The sequence below is a fragment of the Lotus japonicus genome, chromosome 1 (assembly GCF_012489685.1).
Source record: "Lotus japonicus ecotype B-129 chromosome 1, LjGifu_v1.2".
NCBI lineage: Eukaryota > Viridiplantae > Streptophyta > Magnoliopsida > Fabales > Fabaceae > Lotus > Lotus japonicus.
In genome coordinates this window covers 92,832,591-92,849,251 of record NC_080041.1, presented here as the reverse complement: position 1 = coordinate 92,849,251, position 16,661 = coordinate 92,832,591, and the positions used below count along the sequence as shown (strand labels likewise).

Genomic DNA, 16,661 nt, shown 5'->3' with positions numbered 1-16,661 from the left:
TAATTAATTCAAATCCCATAAGCTATTCACATAAACTTCTACTAAAACTTATTCTAGCTTTTACAAAATCACAATTTAATAAATGCTTAACAACTTACTCAGATTTCAATACTTTGGATATCATACCCCAAGGATACCATGTCAATTCCAATCATCCGTTAACCTAATGTAAATGGATGTTAAAAAACACTTCAAGGAAAAAAGTACATAACTCTTCTAATAGAACGGGATGAAAGTCCTCTCAGATTTCATTCAATTGATTTTTTTGTTACATCGGAAAATAGATTTCATTCAATTGATATCTAAATATACTTAAATATCAATGTTTTTAAACGAACATTAAAATATTGTAAACCGAATTCAAAATAAAAAACAATTCAGTTGGGACTGGAGCATGGAAACTTGACAAGCTAACCCTCACTTCCCTAACTCTCATGTTCAAGATATTTTCTTCATAAAAGTGGAGAAAAGATAATAAAACAGTTCACAGGCATTGTCTGAAAGGAAATTATTCCATTATGATCTCAACCTTGCGGATCAGTGGTCTTTATTCAATCCAATGCACTTGTAACATTTTAGCCATGAAACCATACCGGTCAGCAGCTTCATCGATCTGACAAATAAATGTTCAACGTGAGATACAACATAGAAAAGGGAGAAAAGGGGAAAACAGCCTGAATTTTTACCAATTTCTGTGTTGGACGACCCGCTCCATGTCCAGCCTTGCAGTCAATGCGACCAATTATAGGATTCGTCTGGGGACTTTTCTCCAAGCTACTACAAAGGACATACTGCAAGGTCTGCCAACAAATGGATGTGTTAAAAGAGATAAAGAAAAACAGGTGGGACTGTGATAAAGTGAGTGACAGCCACCCCAATATGCAACAACAATTTGTTAATTTTAATTAATTTAGTTTATAAACACTCAAAGCATATGATTGGATCAGCTTCTCTTTCATCAGAATTAATTCTGAGACCTAGAAGCTAGTCACAGAAGCTTCTTGCCACAATTGATTATGGCTGCATAATCAGTTGTAGAAGAGTTTCCAAATATGCACTTATTCTTTATCTAGCAACATAATTCAGTATATAAAAGTCCAATTGTGTCTTCAATCTATATTTACTATTTATGTGCAGCAGACTAACCGCCAATAGCTTCAATGAGTGCAGTGGCACAACCCGATCATCATGATCAGCTGTCAACAACATGGTTGATGGGTACTGAATTGACTGCTCAGGATGCTGCTCCCATGGTCGCCGGACATTGTGTAGTGGTGAGTACCTAGAACAGTGGATCATAGAAACGTCATAGTTCCAACACACACACAAAAGTTGCATATCCAGACAGTAGGAAAGGACAGGAGTCTGGGTTTCAAAACATGGTGGAGAAACAATAGGATGAAAACAGATATATTATAATTATTTACTTTTTTCTTACCAGAATATTGTGAGTTAACACCAACCTAAAAACCCCCCAACAGAATTATACAGAATTGTAACGAAGTGTATACTACCAAGATAGTTTCAGCTTCAGGATTAAAGCACAATTAGCTGTATATTCATCTCAGCAAGTAACTAGACAGGATACTCATTCATTGCCAAGTCTCAGAGTCGAAATGTTAAGCCATATATGACCAAACTACTGATTTTTAAGGTTTGTTATCATTATTTTTATATTTATAGAGTTCCTTATTCTTTCCCATTATATTGATAAATAATAATTTATCAAATGACACTACCTCCTGCATAAATATGACAATAACTCCTCATCAAACCAGATGGAGCATATGGTGTGAAGTTTATGGACTTCCAGGGAAAGAAAACAAAAATCAAATGTGTATGAAATCAAGGACCAAGGGTGGCGATAGTACAATAGTCAAACAAAGAGATTGTCTCACAGATTTTAAGATGTAAGAAATTATTTTGAGCTGGGTAGTATATAAGTATTACCTCATTCTCTGTCCATTATGCAACTATGAGAAATCTACCCATGTTAAGTATTTATAAAATATGGCTTCCAATCCATTATAGCCCATTTAAATTGTCCAAAACTGACCATACCACCATCACTTACTAGTAATTTTAAGCAGTTTGACACTAATATAAATAAAACAAAATAATGTAATTACATATATAAATTTATCCTTGATAATTTCAAGATAGGATAAACCTCACTCACTTGATTAGCCAATGAAACTCTTCCTCCTTATCTGAACAACCATAATCCGAGGTCCAAGCATGACCTGAATAACAATTAAAATTCAATATTTGACACTAATAAGCAAATTGCTAGATGTAGCAGATCTAAACAAACCTATGGTAAATTTGTGGAACCGTAGCATATCCATAACACCAACATGAGCTAGTGCACAGCCAAAGAGATCAGGTCTCTGTACAGAGAAAGGGGGAAGCAGAAACCAAGAATAAGCATGAGCTATTGAATGGAAAGTTTGGCCAAAAAATGAAAACACAAAGCAAATGAATCAGACCTGATTTATACAAGCGCCAACAAGAAGTCCACCATTGCTTCCACCTTCAATGCATAACTTTCTGGGTTGGGTATAACCAGTAGATATAAGGTACTCAGCTGCAGAAATGAAGTCATCAAAGCAATTCTGCTTTTTAGCAAGGGAGCCTGCTTTATGCCATTCCTCCCCATATTCTCCACCACCACGAATATTTGCTATGCAGTAAGCAACACCTAAATGTTTTGCGAGTACAATGCGACTAACACTAAAAGATGGTGTAATATTAATGTTAAAACCACCATATCCATATAACAAACAAGGGTGTGAGCCATCCAAAATAATATCCCTTCTGGCAACAATGAACATTGGGATCTTGGTACCATCTTTACTAGGGACAAAAACCTGAAATGTGGAAATTACATCAAAGAATGAAACAACCAAGTCGCTAACAATAAGAATATAGACTCCAAGAGATAGCACACTGTACTCATACAGAATAATGGAATTTGAAACTACCTAATTAATGATGTGATAACTTTGTAGCACCAAAGAATACTTTTTTTTTACCTGATTAACATGAAATTCAGAGCGATCAAACCCAGGGACAACAATTTCACGAAATATCTTCATATCAGGAACCTCTGTTCCCAGATTGCACTGATAAATGATACCAGGGGATAGAAAGCTAGTAAAGCTAATGAAAACCACACTATCTTCACGCCGTGCAGAAATTCCTGAAACTGTGCCAATGTCAATTGGTAATTGATGAAGTAAAGAACCTGTTTTTAAGTCTCGTACTTGTAGAACATTCTTCACATCACTCAAGTAACTCAATATCAATTGGTTATCATTTACAGCGCATGCCGATTCAAGTACATCTTTTTCAGACTCCTGGACAACATCAGCCCAAGCAGTTGGTTCTTTCAAATCTACTCGGACTAGTTTATATTTTGGAGCATCTTTATTAGTTAAAAATGTAAATACAGTATCATCATTTGCAATGACTTCATACTGTGCCTCAAATTTATCAATAAGCTTGACAAATGGGAGGAGGGCGTTTTCATTCCGAAAGCTTTCCAATCCGTTAGGAAGTTTAGAAAAGTCACAGTAATAAAGTTTGTTCACTGGATCGCACCCTTCTCCAATATGGAGGAGGAGATACTGCATAAACAATATAAATAGACTCAGATTCGTGCAAATTTTAAAATCATATGAAAAATTTCATCGTAGCTTAGTCAACTATTGCACTTGTAAAAGAAAAATCAGAGTATACTCACTAGTCACTGCCACTCCTTGACTTACAAAGTCATGAATTTAACCATATTTTCAACAAACTTCTGTGATGCTATGTGAAGAATGTAACGTCTCACAGCAGTAGATATATCATAATTTACATAACCATGAGTTGCTTAGCTTAATCAGATTTTTAGCAACAGTCTGCAAAAGCCTTAGAGTAGAGCTCCAGGTTTTATGGGAAGAAAGCTTTGATTGAGCAGAAACATTTTATCAATAATACTCCATATAATATTCAGCAAATTATCCAAACTATAATGATAAAATAAAAATTGTGCAAAGCAATATGGTAGAGATCCAGGTTTTCCGTAGAAATAGGATGCATTCAAAAAACATATTGAAGGCAGAGCATAAAATAGTGAAACATTAGTAAAATTGACATCAGTGAAGTTTCTAAAAGCACAAAGACAACAGTTGCACATTTTCTTATTTCATCTTTGGATTTGTTTGCAAGGTCTCCAAACCACATTTGAGAAAAAAACTTGTGCCTTGTAGCTTTTGCCCAAATGTGGTTTGGAGGGTTGCAACCAAAACCCAAGCATGTACTATTCTGTGTGCACATAAAAGTATTCAGATATTGTCAGATAATAATTAAGCAATGATAAGAAGGAAAGTACCTTCCCATCATCAGTAACACTTCCTCCAAACAGAAATTTTGGGTTTTCAGGATCTCTCCAGCACAAAATATCTTCTGATTGATCTGTACCCAGAAAATGATAATAGAGCTCATGATAAAGGTTAGTGTTCGTCTCAGTCCCAGCATCTACTATTTCTCCATCTCTACAGTTTAAAAGAAGAGTAATTAGTTCAAAATTTAAATCAACGGAACATGAAACTGATGCAACCATCACCACCATTATTAAGTTATCTAAATGATCTCCAATTCTCCATTGAAATTGTACCACTTCAAATCACTAAGACCAGAACTATCAAATTCAAGACCATGCACACTATATTTATACTTTGCTGATTTTTTAGTCAAATAGCAATTGTAAACTAGAATAACAAGCTCCAAATTACTATCTTCCCAACCCACTCAATAGACTTTGCTATTCCTCTATCACAGATGAGTTAGACATTCAAAAACCTCTGTTGGTCAGAAACAAAATCCTATATTTTCTGGAAGGAATGTGAACTTAGGATATCACTTACTTGGGTGTGGGATAGCGGCTATAAAAGAAACCTTTGCTATCATGTGTCCAACTAATACCGGAAAACTTGACCTGAAAAATGCATTTACAACCATCAATGACTCTTCAGTACGACCGTTTTTTCATTTCAGGTAAAGGCACGCAAACTGTTAACACTTGCTCACCCATGATAAAGTATCAGGCACAACATTCTTGTCCTCAACATGCATTACTTTTATAGTCACCCAATCACTCCCACTTGAACTAAGCGCATAAGCCAAGTACTTCGCATCTTCGCTCACGGACAATGTGCTCAGCGCAACGGTCCCGTCTTCACTTAATGCATTCGGATCAAGCAAAACCTCTGCCTGTCCCTCCAAACTGTCCTGAAAAGATAGTACACACGCCACACGATCAAATACAAGTTTAATTTCACCATTTGCCCTAAATCTAAGACATGTTTAACTTCTACCTTCTATTCACAAGTGATTCTAAAGCATTTCAAAGTAAACCTAAACACGCTATAAAGCTCAAATCAAAACTAAACAAACAAGCAAGCAAAGCATTCAACCAAACCTGCACATAGAGGACGCTTTGTGGCTGAAGCCCGGTGTTGTGGAAGTAAAAGTACTTATCGGCTCGCCGGAAAGGAGCTTCATAACGAGGATGATCAAATAGCTTGGTGATTTTCTCACTCAGCTTCGTTCTAGTCTCGCATTTTTCAAGTACAGTATTCGTCAATTGAACCTGTTTCTCTACAAACCCTTTCACTTCTTCCGCATCAGGATCCTCAAGCCTTCAACAAGAAAAACACAATCATCAAAATCAGATTTCGCTCTATGTGGATTTGAGCAGCAACAACAACAACAAGAACAATTGAATTGAATTGAATTTCTGTACCATCGATAAGGGTCGGCGATCTTGACGCCATGGTAGTCGTCGACGACAGAGTCGTCTCTGCGTGCAGATGGATATTGCAGAGGTCCATCTAGGGCACTGAGGGAACCCATGCTTCTGCTATTCGAATTCCACGAGGGAAGGAGAAGGAAACAATGAAAAATGAAAGCCAAAAATGAAATGTAAATGTTAGATTAAATAGTAGATTGGTAGCTATTAAATTTGAAAGAGGTTGAAATTGAAATTGAAATTACTGTAAAAGTCAATAATTAAATAGTTAGTTACACTCGTTATGAGCCACTGATTTATATATAAATTATTAAATCTAACGGTTTCAAATTTTAAGCAATTGGTGGATCACGTGGATTCTCTGAGAACGTGACCTAAAGACGCTGAGGATTACCGGGATGCGCAGAAACTCTGGTGTCGGAGATGGCGGCAGCCACCGCCGGCAGGGGTGAGGAAATTAAATGTGGAAGCGGCGGCGAAAGGTGTAATAGGCTGGGGGAATGGGATGGTTTTTCGCGACTTCCAGTTCGGTGGAGATGCTAAGGATGCGGCGGCTTCGAAATTGCGTTTGGACCTGGAGGTTGTTTTTGCTGAGGCTATGGGGGTGAAGAAAGAGTTGAAGATGGCACTAGATAAAGGTTTTTTGAACCTGTGTGTTGAGGTGGATAGTGAGGAAGTGGTGAGAGCCATAGAGGGAATTGATTTGCATTACTCTTTAGCTATCTTTGGTAGCTCCAGACATTAGAGTTTTGTTTGGTTAAGGAGAGAAAGAGAGGAAAGAAAATTTGAGAATAGAGAATACTAGTATTTTTTTTACCCGTGCGTTGTACGGGGAATATGTTTATTGTATTTGATACATCAATCATATTTTAAAGGCTTAATACATCAGAAGGCCCCTGGAATTGTAAAGGGAATCAATTTCAGGGCCTGAAAAATTTTCGCATCAAATTGGGTCCCTAAATTTTTTTTTTTAATTCAATTAAGGACAAAGTGGTCCAGCAGATGATGTGGCTCGAACTTTAGCCTACTCAGCTTTTCCACGTGCCATTTCTAATTTTTTTTAATTGAAAATTTTGAAAACTTAAATTTTTTATTCCAAATCATAAATTAACAAAAAAAAAACCCAACCCCCACCCCACCAGGAAACTCAACCCGACACCACCCTCAACCCTAACCCTCCACCAACCCGCAGCTTCAACCCTTATGATCCCTCCCTCTCCACCATTATCAACACCTCCTCCTTCTCCACCACCACAAAATCGAAAGAGACAAGTTTTGGGTCGTTCTCCACCCCTCCCATTCAGCCACCGTCCACTGAGAGCTACTACTAGCAACCCACACCCCACTTTCATTTTCCACTGAGAAGCACGAAGCGAAGCCCCTCTCACCGTCTTTGAAATCTGAATCTGAATCAGAGAGAAACAGAGAGAGAGAGAGAGAGAGAGAGAGAGAGAGAGAGAGAGGAAACTCTTGTTTCTGCATTTTGTCAAATTCATGGATCCCACAACCAAAATAATAGCAGCAAACGAAAGGGGAATCGGTGGGGGTGGTGGTGGTGGTATGAGGTAGAGCGGAACAGACTCAGATGATGGCGCCATTTCCCTCTTCTATCTCTTGTCCTCCATCTGGGTTGCAGGTGGGGTGGGGTGGGTTGTGATGGGTTCTGGGTGGGGGTGGTTTCTGTCGTGGGTTGCAGGTGAGGGTGGGGTGGGTTACGAGGTGGGTGAGTTTCTGGGTGAGATGTTGAAGATGATGACAAGGTGAGCTGGGTGCTGGGTTTTGGTGGTGCTTCTTCTTGCCTAGATCTGATCGCAAGGTTGTCCCTCTCCTCTTCCTCTTCTTCATCTTCTCTTTGTGGGCTCAGTTTCTGGGTGGGGTTGGGGGTGAGGGTGGGGTGGGTTGCGATTGGTGGGGGTGGGTTTCCGGTTGGGGGTGAGGGTGGCGTGGGTTGCGGTGGGTTTCTGGGTTGGTGATATGGTGTTGAAGATTAGATTTTTAAATTAGGTTTATTAGATTATTAGGTTGTTTAGTTTAGGATTATTAGATTAGGTTTTTATTAAGTTTTTTAAATTTTTTTCTGATTATTTTGTTGACTTGGAATTAAAAATTATTTTTGTAATTAAAAAAAAACTTATAAAAGCCAGGTGTCACTGATGACTAGGACAAAATTGAGATTTGGCCTTAATTGAATTAAAAAAAAATTCTTAGGGACCCAATTTGATGCGAAAATTTTACAGGCCCTGAAACTGATTCCCTTTACAATTTCAGGGGCCTTCTGATGTATTAAGCCTATTTTAAATTATAAAAAAATTTAAGATACTAAAAATGTAAGCAAAATCATAATGAAGCAGATGATAAACACATATTAATCATGGAAAAAAAAGAATGTGTCTATTGTATTTAATACATCGATCAATATTTTAAATTATAAAAAATTTAACATACTAAGAATGTAAAAACAATTATATTAAAGCAGATGATAAACACATATTAATCATGAGAAAAAAAGAATGTGATAGTAGCACAAATTATGGTTGTGAAAGATAAATCATAAAATATGACATCATTTTGTTTATTTGGAGTCATAAAATAGCAATATATCAGACTTTGTACAAAATTTACGAACCTTAAACAGACAAAAATAATTTTGCATAGATTTCAAATTAGTCATCATAGATTTGTTTTGACAATAAATTTTAGGTGCAGAAATTTCTCCTGTCCATTTATAACTGAATGCATTCGGTTGGTATCCCATTTGATTTTATTTAAAATTTAACATAATATCAATCAATTAGTTTAGAATATAATGATTGTTTAAAAAAATATAATGATACTTTTTATATAAAACAAAATCTCACGTTTACATATACATAAAGAAATTTCTAAAGTTGAAAAGAAGATTTTAATATTTTATGAAAAAGTTTCTCATATTTAAAATTTTTAAATTAGCCAACATAGATTGTTTTGGTAATAAATTTTTGGTGCAGAAATTTCTCCTCTCCATTTATAACTGAATGCATTTGGTTGGTATCTCATTTGATTGTATTTGTAATTTAACACAATATCAATCAATTAGTTTAGAGTATAATGATTGTTTAAAAAAAATATAATGATACTTTTTATATAAAACAATATGTCACGTTACATATGCATAAAAAATCTCTAAAGTTAAAAGGAAGATTTTAAAATTTTCAGTGTAACACGTGTCAAAATAGGAGAAGGATTTACTTATACATAGGTGGCAACACCTTGAAACATCATTACAACAAACATTGATCTTTGCATGCTATTTTTTGCCACCATTTATCAAGAAGTGTGGTCCTTTAGAGCTGTATAGTAGCCACCAACTGTATTTAGAATAACACATTTTATACTATTCTTGGTGTAGAACTCATGCTCCATTTGCAAATCCATCACATATCATCAATCATCGTCATGCTTCTTTGGTAGTTGGGAGCATCAATGTCTTTCTTTTACTCTACATCATTGGGAATGATCTTAAATTGTGCAAGATGATGCATCTGTTATAGAAAAAAAATACAAAACCAAATTGCAAACCAAGCAAGAGCTTACATTGCACATGTGAGATGGACAAAACAGATTGAGAGGAACAATGAAATAATGTTTAGATAGTGGAAAACAATTGAATTACAAAAAAAAAAGGTGAGCAGCAGACATGCAAGTCCATAAAACCCGGATAAGAGTTAATAATCTTTTTATACTAAGCAATCAGAATGTGTGAAGGCTATAATAAATTTCTTCCCTTACCTAAGATTGAGATGAGAAGTGATGTCCATAGAGCTCAGCAAAGTCCCTATCCTCATTATATGAACTAAGAACTGTTCATTCTGCCACCAATCTTATATCCTAACCCCATTCCACATCAGATCAAGAATTGCAGTAAAAAAATGGAGACGAAAAGGAGAATGAACCACATGCTGGAAAAGTTACTTATTTGATCAGATTCATAATTCTAAGATCCAAAATCAACACAAATCAGTAGCTATAAATTTATCAGCAAGAAATGAGATAGCAAGAGCAAAGGCCATAAATTGGTGAATGAAAATAAGGAAATTCTATATGATTCATTCTCCTTACCCACATTCCCTTTCCATTCAGCTCATTAACTGTGTTAAGGCTTGCTTCCCACTAAGCAAAAGTTCAAGTATTAGTTATGAAGCCAAACTAAATGTAACTTATGAGTTATAAAGATGCAGCTATGAGTACAACTAATACACATGGATGTGACAGGTATAAGGATGCAGTTCCCGGACCATAACCCCAAACATTCTTGAGCCAAATAGGAAACTGCCTGAAAATCAAATAGAATCAGACCTTTAGTTAAGCAAATTTAGAATTTTTACACATGTACTAATTGAAAAAAAAGCTTACACTATTGAGATAGTGAGCAAAATAAAAGAGACTATAGCTATGTCTAAAAGCGATTTACAATTGACAACAAAAAAAAGCTATTAATTAATAAGAAAAATAGCAAATCTGGAATTGAAAGCAATCATATGAATAAGTATATTACCTAAATCTCATTTCTTTAACTATGTCAAATTTGTTGGACGTCCGTTCTTCTGAAAGAGTTTCTCCGCCTTCATGATGCTGACATTGTAGATGAAGTTTTGGCAGCCAAAACTGAAAGACAATGATGCAATTAAATAAACTTGCAATGGGAAGGATAAAAGCATGTAAGTCTGCTATCAATTGGTCGATTAAGTACATTCAGAATAAGGGTTGCATAAGAGGAAGCATCACAGAAACCACCAACAAATACTAAAGCATATATGAAATTAAACAAAACAATCACAAAATAGGGAACAATGAACAAATTAAGAGAAAATTAAAGGCCATGGCTTTTAGGAATTGAATCAACACTACCAAATATAATGCTCACTAATTAGGTCAATCAAATTCAGCAACAAAAAATAACCTTTAGGAAGCGAAGCATAAACATTTATGCCAAACACTTACACAATTATCAACTTACACAATTATCAGCACCACATAAAGCAAGTTGCATACTCAAGTAATCTTCCTCATTTTTCCTCCATGCCAACCGGTTCACAGTAGAGACATGTAGGGCCTGTTTGTTAGAGAAGAGTTTGAGGAGAGGGAGATAGCCAAGAGAGAGATAGAAGAGAGTTGGAGTTACCTCCCTTGTTTGGTTCAACACAACCAGAGAAGAGAGAGACAAATATTGCGGGCCCCACGTTCTTTTTTCTCTCTTCGCAAATTGCGAAGAAATCCAACTGCAGCAGCTTTTTTTTTCTTTTTTATAGTTAACCTGTTTGTGGCGGTGCCACATCTCCACTAATTGACTTTTGGACCGCCACAAAGATTTAATATATATAAAAATGTCTTATCAACTTTTAAAAGTAATATTTTCTCACTCTTCCACCTCATTACTTCACATCTCTCTCTCATTTATCTCTATCATACCAAACAACATCTAAATTCACTTTATTTCTTACCTATTTCTCTCTACTCAACTTCTCTCTTCCCTACTCTCTCTTCTCTATCTCTCTCTTCTCTACCAAACGAAGCCGTAGGGGAGGAGATGACTGATGCAATATTAGTAAGGAGCAATTTACGTAAATCTTAGATAATTAAGGCAAATCTTTTAAGATTTTAATATTTTATGAAAAAGTTTCTCAGATTTAAAATTAAATTTAAAAAATTGGTTTCAAGATATGTTATGGAAATAAATTTTAGGTAAAGAAAAAGTTTATTTTTAGAGTATTAATTAAATTCTATTTTATTTTTATTTAATTTTCAAATTTTTATTTAATTAAGTATTTTATGAGTTTTTATTGTGATTTGGTAGTTTTATTAAGAGATTAATTTCTATGCACCGACGGTGTAAAAAGTTTTACACTATCATTCAATCACAACCTTCCATTTTCTATTTTATATATTATAAAATTCAAAATTAATTGTGAGCTAACAAAATGGAGGGATGTGATTGAATGATGGAGTAAAACTTATTTACACCGTTGGTGCATAGAAATTAATCTCTTTTATTAATTAATTTTTAAGGTATTTTTATTGAATTTTTAGTTTTTTAATCTTTTAAAATTTTAAAATTTTATGAAAAAAAATTTCAGATATTAATAATCTATTTAAATCATGATGAAATAAATTTAGTAATGAGTAATATATGTAAATCTTAGATAATTAGGACAAATCTTTTAAATCAAATCTAAAATTTAAAAAGGTACTAAATAAAGATAGATAAAAACTACAAAAATCTAGCAAATCATAATAAAAACTCATAAAATCTTGAATTAATTAAAAATCTGAAAATTCAATAAAAATTAATTAATACTCTAAAAATAAATAATAAGATAAAATCATGAAATAAACAACCTAAATCCTAATCAAATCTAAAATTTAAAAAGGTACTAAATAAATATAGATAAAAACTATCAAAATCTAGCAAATCATAAAAAAAAACTCATAAAATCTTGAATTAATTAAAAATCCGAAAATTCAATAAAAATACCATAAAAATTAGTTAATAGTCTAAAAATAAATAAAGATAAAATCAAGAAATAAACAACCTAAATCCTAATCAAATCTAAAATTTAAAAATGTATTTTTTATGAGAATTAACCTAAGAATGACACGTGAATATTTTTTTCTGAGAATGACACGTCACTAAATCAGCCTGATAGAAGTTCTTCTTTTCTAATATACTAGTGTTTTTTACCCGCGCGTTGCACGGGAAATATGTCTATTGTATTTGATACATTAATTAATACTTTGAATATTAAAAATATATTAAACAACGAATGAAATAGAAAAGTCAGAATTGATGAGTAAAGTGGATATAAAGACTTCTCTTCTAAGCCCGATTGAGACCAAGAGGAACTCATTTCACATTCTTTGTAAATATGAAGACGATAACACAAATCATAGATATAAGAAATTATTAACATATTAATCTTAAAGAAAAATTAATGTGATAGTAGCACAAATAAGGATTGTGTAAGATATATCATAAAGTATAACATTATTGTGTTTATTCCAACTAAGTAGGGATGACAATGGGTAGGTACTATAGTACCATCTCCATACCCGCGTTTTTAAAAATTACATGTACCCGTCTCCATACTCACGTGGGTAGCAACTCGAAGCTCTCCACCTTTAGACAATTCAATGTCATTATAGGAAGCTATTCATCTTTGCCAAAATCTAAATCTATAGATGACAATGGGTCTCAAAATCATAGGGTACCCGCAAAAAATATCCACTATGGGTAGGGTAAAAAACCGCTAAATGGGTATGAGGTTGAGTATAGATAATTACCCGCAAAAAATAGAGGGTATGGGTGCGGGTATGGGTACTATAGTACCCAACCGGCCCATATCCGCACACACATGTTATTATTATTATTATTATTATTATTATTATTTGGAAATATATTTACAAATTAACTTAAGCTATAGCTTTCAAACTCACTCTTTTAAAAAAAAAAGTTTGGGATATATTAATTAATACTCTAAAAATAAATAATAAATAAATTAAGATAAAATCAAGAAATAAACCACCTAAATCCTAATCAAGTCTAAAATTTAAAAATGTATTTTTTTTACTCTAAAAATAAATCAAAAATAAATTAAGATAAAATCAAGAAATAAACAACATAAATCCTAATCAAATCTAAAATTTTAAAATGTATTTTTTTATGAGAATTAATCTGAGAATGACACGTGTTATTTTATTTTTCCAATTAGTGAATATTCTGCACCCTAGAAGATTTTCTTTTCCTCAATCCTTTTGCTTTTGATTAAGAAGATAAAAGCAGAAATCCTTAAAGCATATGACATCTTACAATTAGTTGAAGAACAAAATCAATTCATGAAGAAGATTGAAACAGAAACCCAAAATGAAGTCTTAAGAACAAAATACCCTTTTTCACCAATTTGAAAGGACTGTGGTGAAAGAATTGTATTTAGTGTATTTGTGAATCTTGGGGTAGAGCCCTTGTGAAACAAAAAATCAAAGGAACATTTCAGTCAAGAGAAACAAAAAATGATGTATTGCCTCATATGTGCGCACCCCAGCAAATTATCTATATATGTAAGAAAAAAACAAAATAATTCTCTCACCCAAAATAATTGTGGTTACTTCACTAAACATGACCCAACCTTAAGAATGAGCTAACCATACTCATGAAGATTAAATGTGAGCTCTTCATATGCTTTCATCAATTTGACTGACCTGTGCATCATTAAAAAAAATTAGTAAGTTGTGCATCATTCACATACAGTGCAAATAGTATGCTTATACACACAGCTAAAACATGATAGAAATGAATATAAATTCAGGCTATCTTAAGTTTCGTAAATTTCTATAAATTATACCAAAATCTGGTTTAGAATGGCTTCAAACGCATGGATTTCTACAAACTATACTAAAATCTGGTTTAAAAAAATACAAAAGCGGAAGTAGAACAATAGAAAAAACATTACGTCTTCAACAATGATTCGTTAAAGGGTCTATGCAAAAATTTGTAAACTTTTGGATCAAAACACACAAAATATGTGAAATTTAAGAATCCAGGATTGAATTACGAACAAAGGATAAACTGAAATAGCACAAACCATCATTCACAACATGATAAACTCTTCTTCACGTAACATCATCTTACGGCATACCTCTGTCATGATCGTGACATGTGGCAGAGGTAGAAATAACAGCTATCAAATCTCTGCGTGTCCATGGTAGCTTTGTGGACCCTCAGCACCAAATCAACTCCCTTTTCTTAGAATTAGTGTTAAATAAATAATAAGATAAATTAAGATAAAATTAAGAAATAAACAACTTAAATCCTAATCAAATCTAAACTTTAAAAAGATACTAAATAAAGATAGATAAAAACTACCAAAATCTAGCAAATCACAATAAAAAACTCATAAAATCCTGAATTAAATAAAAATATGAAAATTCAATAAAAATACCATAAAAATTCATTTATACTCTAAATGTAACTCAAAAATAAAATAAAATATTTAATGAAATTAAAATTAAATAAATAATAAATAAGGATAGATAAAAACTATCAAAATCTAGCAAATCACAATAAAAACTCATAAAATCCTGCATTAATTAAAAATTCGAAAATTCAATAAAAATTATTTATTATACTCTATAAATAAATGTAAAATAAAATAAAATATTTCCTGGAAGTAAAATTAAATAAATAATAAGATAAAATTAAGAAATAAACAACCTAAATTCTAATCAAATCTAAAATTTAAAAAGGTACTAAATAAAGATAGATAAAAACTACAAAGTCTAGCAAATCACAATAAAAACTCATAAAATCCTGAATTAATTAAAAATCTGAAAATTTAAGAAAATTTAATTAATATACTCTAAAAGTGAATCTAAAATAAAATAAAGTATTTTCTGGATTTAAAATAAATGATAAGATAAATTAAAATAAAATTAAGAAATTAACAACCCAAATCCCAATCAAATCTAATATTAAAAATGGTATTAAATAAAGATAGATAAAAACTATCAAAATCTAGCAAATCACAATAAAAACTCATAAAATCCTGCATTAATTAAAAATTCGAAAATTCAATAAAAATTAATTATTATACTCTATAAATAAATGTAAAATAAAATAAAATATTTCCTGGAAGTAAAATCTAAAAATAAATTAAAAGACCAAATCTTATCTTTTAAAATAATATCAATCAATTATTTTAGAATATATAAAATTAAAACATATATCAATTGAAAATTATATCCTCTAACAAATTGACACGTGGAATAATTTTTATTTGAATTAATCTGGGAGCGACACGTCACTAACTTGGCCTGTGGGAGCGACACGTCATGCTAGAAATCTAGCAAATCACAATAAAAACTCATAAAATCCTGCATTAATTAAAAATTCGAAAATTCAATAAAAGTTAATTATTATACTCTATAAATAAATGTAAAATAAAATAAAATATTTCCTGGAAGTAAAATCTAAAAATAAATTAAAAATAAATTAAAAGACCAAATATTATCTTTTAAAATAATATCAATCAATTATTTTAGAATATATAAAATTAAAACATATATCAATTGAAAATTATATCCTCTAACAAATTGACACGTGGAATAATTTTTTATGAGAATTAATCTGGGAGCGACACGTCACTAACTTGGCCTGTGGGAGCGACACGTCATGCTAGAAGTTGTTCTTTTCTAATATATATAGATATTGATTGATGAGTACAGGGATTGAGTTAAGATTTTTCTAAAATTCTCTTATGATTTTTTTTATACAGGCAAATGTTAGTGGTTAGTTGTTAGTAAGTTAGAAATTTCCTTCAAAGTTCCCTTCCAGGATTTGAACCCTGGACCTTCCCCTCCCCACCCTTATGTCCCCTAGCTCTTACCACTTGAGCTAACCCTCGAGAATACCCACCCATTTTGTTATTCATACATCCTCACCATCTCCTGACTTATTCACCTCACCATCTCTTTCCCCCTTCATCTCTCACAAACATCATACGCTTCATCTTCTTCACAAATTGAGATTAAGAAGAGCTTTGGGACAATTTTTTTGTTCATCGCACCTTTATCTTCCACCCCGTTCTTAGATGGGAGGTACTAGTGTTTTTCCCGCACATTTAAAACGCAAAATGTATTTGTTACTTTTCGCACTTATAATGCGCGGTATTATCTGCATGTCATAAGTGCGGTTTGTTTTTTATTCTAATGGCAAAATTTTACTGCACTTACATGTGGGGAAGATTTATACGTCTCACACTTATACCATAATTCCTGCAACCACAACAATAAAAAAGTCATGGTCACTTGATTTATAGGAAGAGTAATGATTTAT

The 16,661-nt window shown here is 32.8% G+C and overlaps 1 protein-coding gene and 1 long non-coding RNA gene across 3 annotated transcripts; both read right to left on the bottom strand.

Moving 5' to 3' along the window:
• Window positions 1-214: 214 nt before the first annotated feature.
• LOC130727869 (uncharacterized) lies at window positions 215-6,542 on the bottom strand. Of its 2 annotated transcripts, none has more exons than XM_057579137.1 (13): window positions 6,192-6,542; window positions 5,792-5,908; window positions 5,468-5,687; window positions 5,077-5,277; window positions 4,914-4,984; window positions 4,379-4,541; window positions 3,036-3,629; window positions 2,490-2,870; window positions 2,315-2,390; window positions 2,180-2,243; window positions 1,147-1,282; window positions 687-800; window positions 215-613 (listed from the first exon to the last, which is right to left on the bottom strand). In XM_057579137.1, exons 1-13 carry the CDS (start codon window positions 6,485-6,487, stop codon window positions 548-550), a joined length of 2,499 nt encoding a protein of 832 aa, XP_057435120.1. In that variant the 5' UTR covers window positions 6,488-6,542; the 3' UTR covers window positions 215-547. The 2 variants fall into 2 exon arrangements, with proteins under 2 accessions (XP_057435120.1, XP_057435121.1); XM_057579138.1 differs by having other exon boundaries at window positions 5,792-5,905.
• Window positions 6,543-9,593: 3,051 nt separating this feature from the next.
• On the bottom strand, window positions 9,594-10,441 carry LOC130732238 (uncharacterized). The gene is made up of 3 exons (XR_009016979.1): window positions 10,332-10,441; window positions 9,896-10,109; window positions 9,594-9,735 (listed from the first exon to the last, which is right to left on the bottom strand). It is a non-coding gene; the product is annotated as an uncharacterized LOC130732238 (long non-coding RNA).
• Window positions 10,442-16,661: the final 6,220 nt, after the last annotated feature.

Excerpts from the sequence above, each read along its gene's own strand:
- LOC130727869 (XM_057579137.1), bottom strand. The coding sequence starts at position 6,487 with ATGGCTCTCACCACTTCCTCACTATCCACCTCAACACACAGGTTCAAA. Across the intron at positions 4,542-4,913 it reads AGCCGCTATCCCACACCCAA|AGATGGAGAAATAGTAGATG; the intron begins GTAAGTGATATC and ends TTTAAACTGTAG. Across the intron at positions 614-686 it reads GTCGTCCAACACAGAAATTG|ATCGATGAAGCTGCTGACCG; the intron begins GTAAAAATTCAG and ends TTTATTTGTCAG.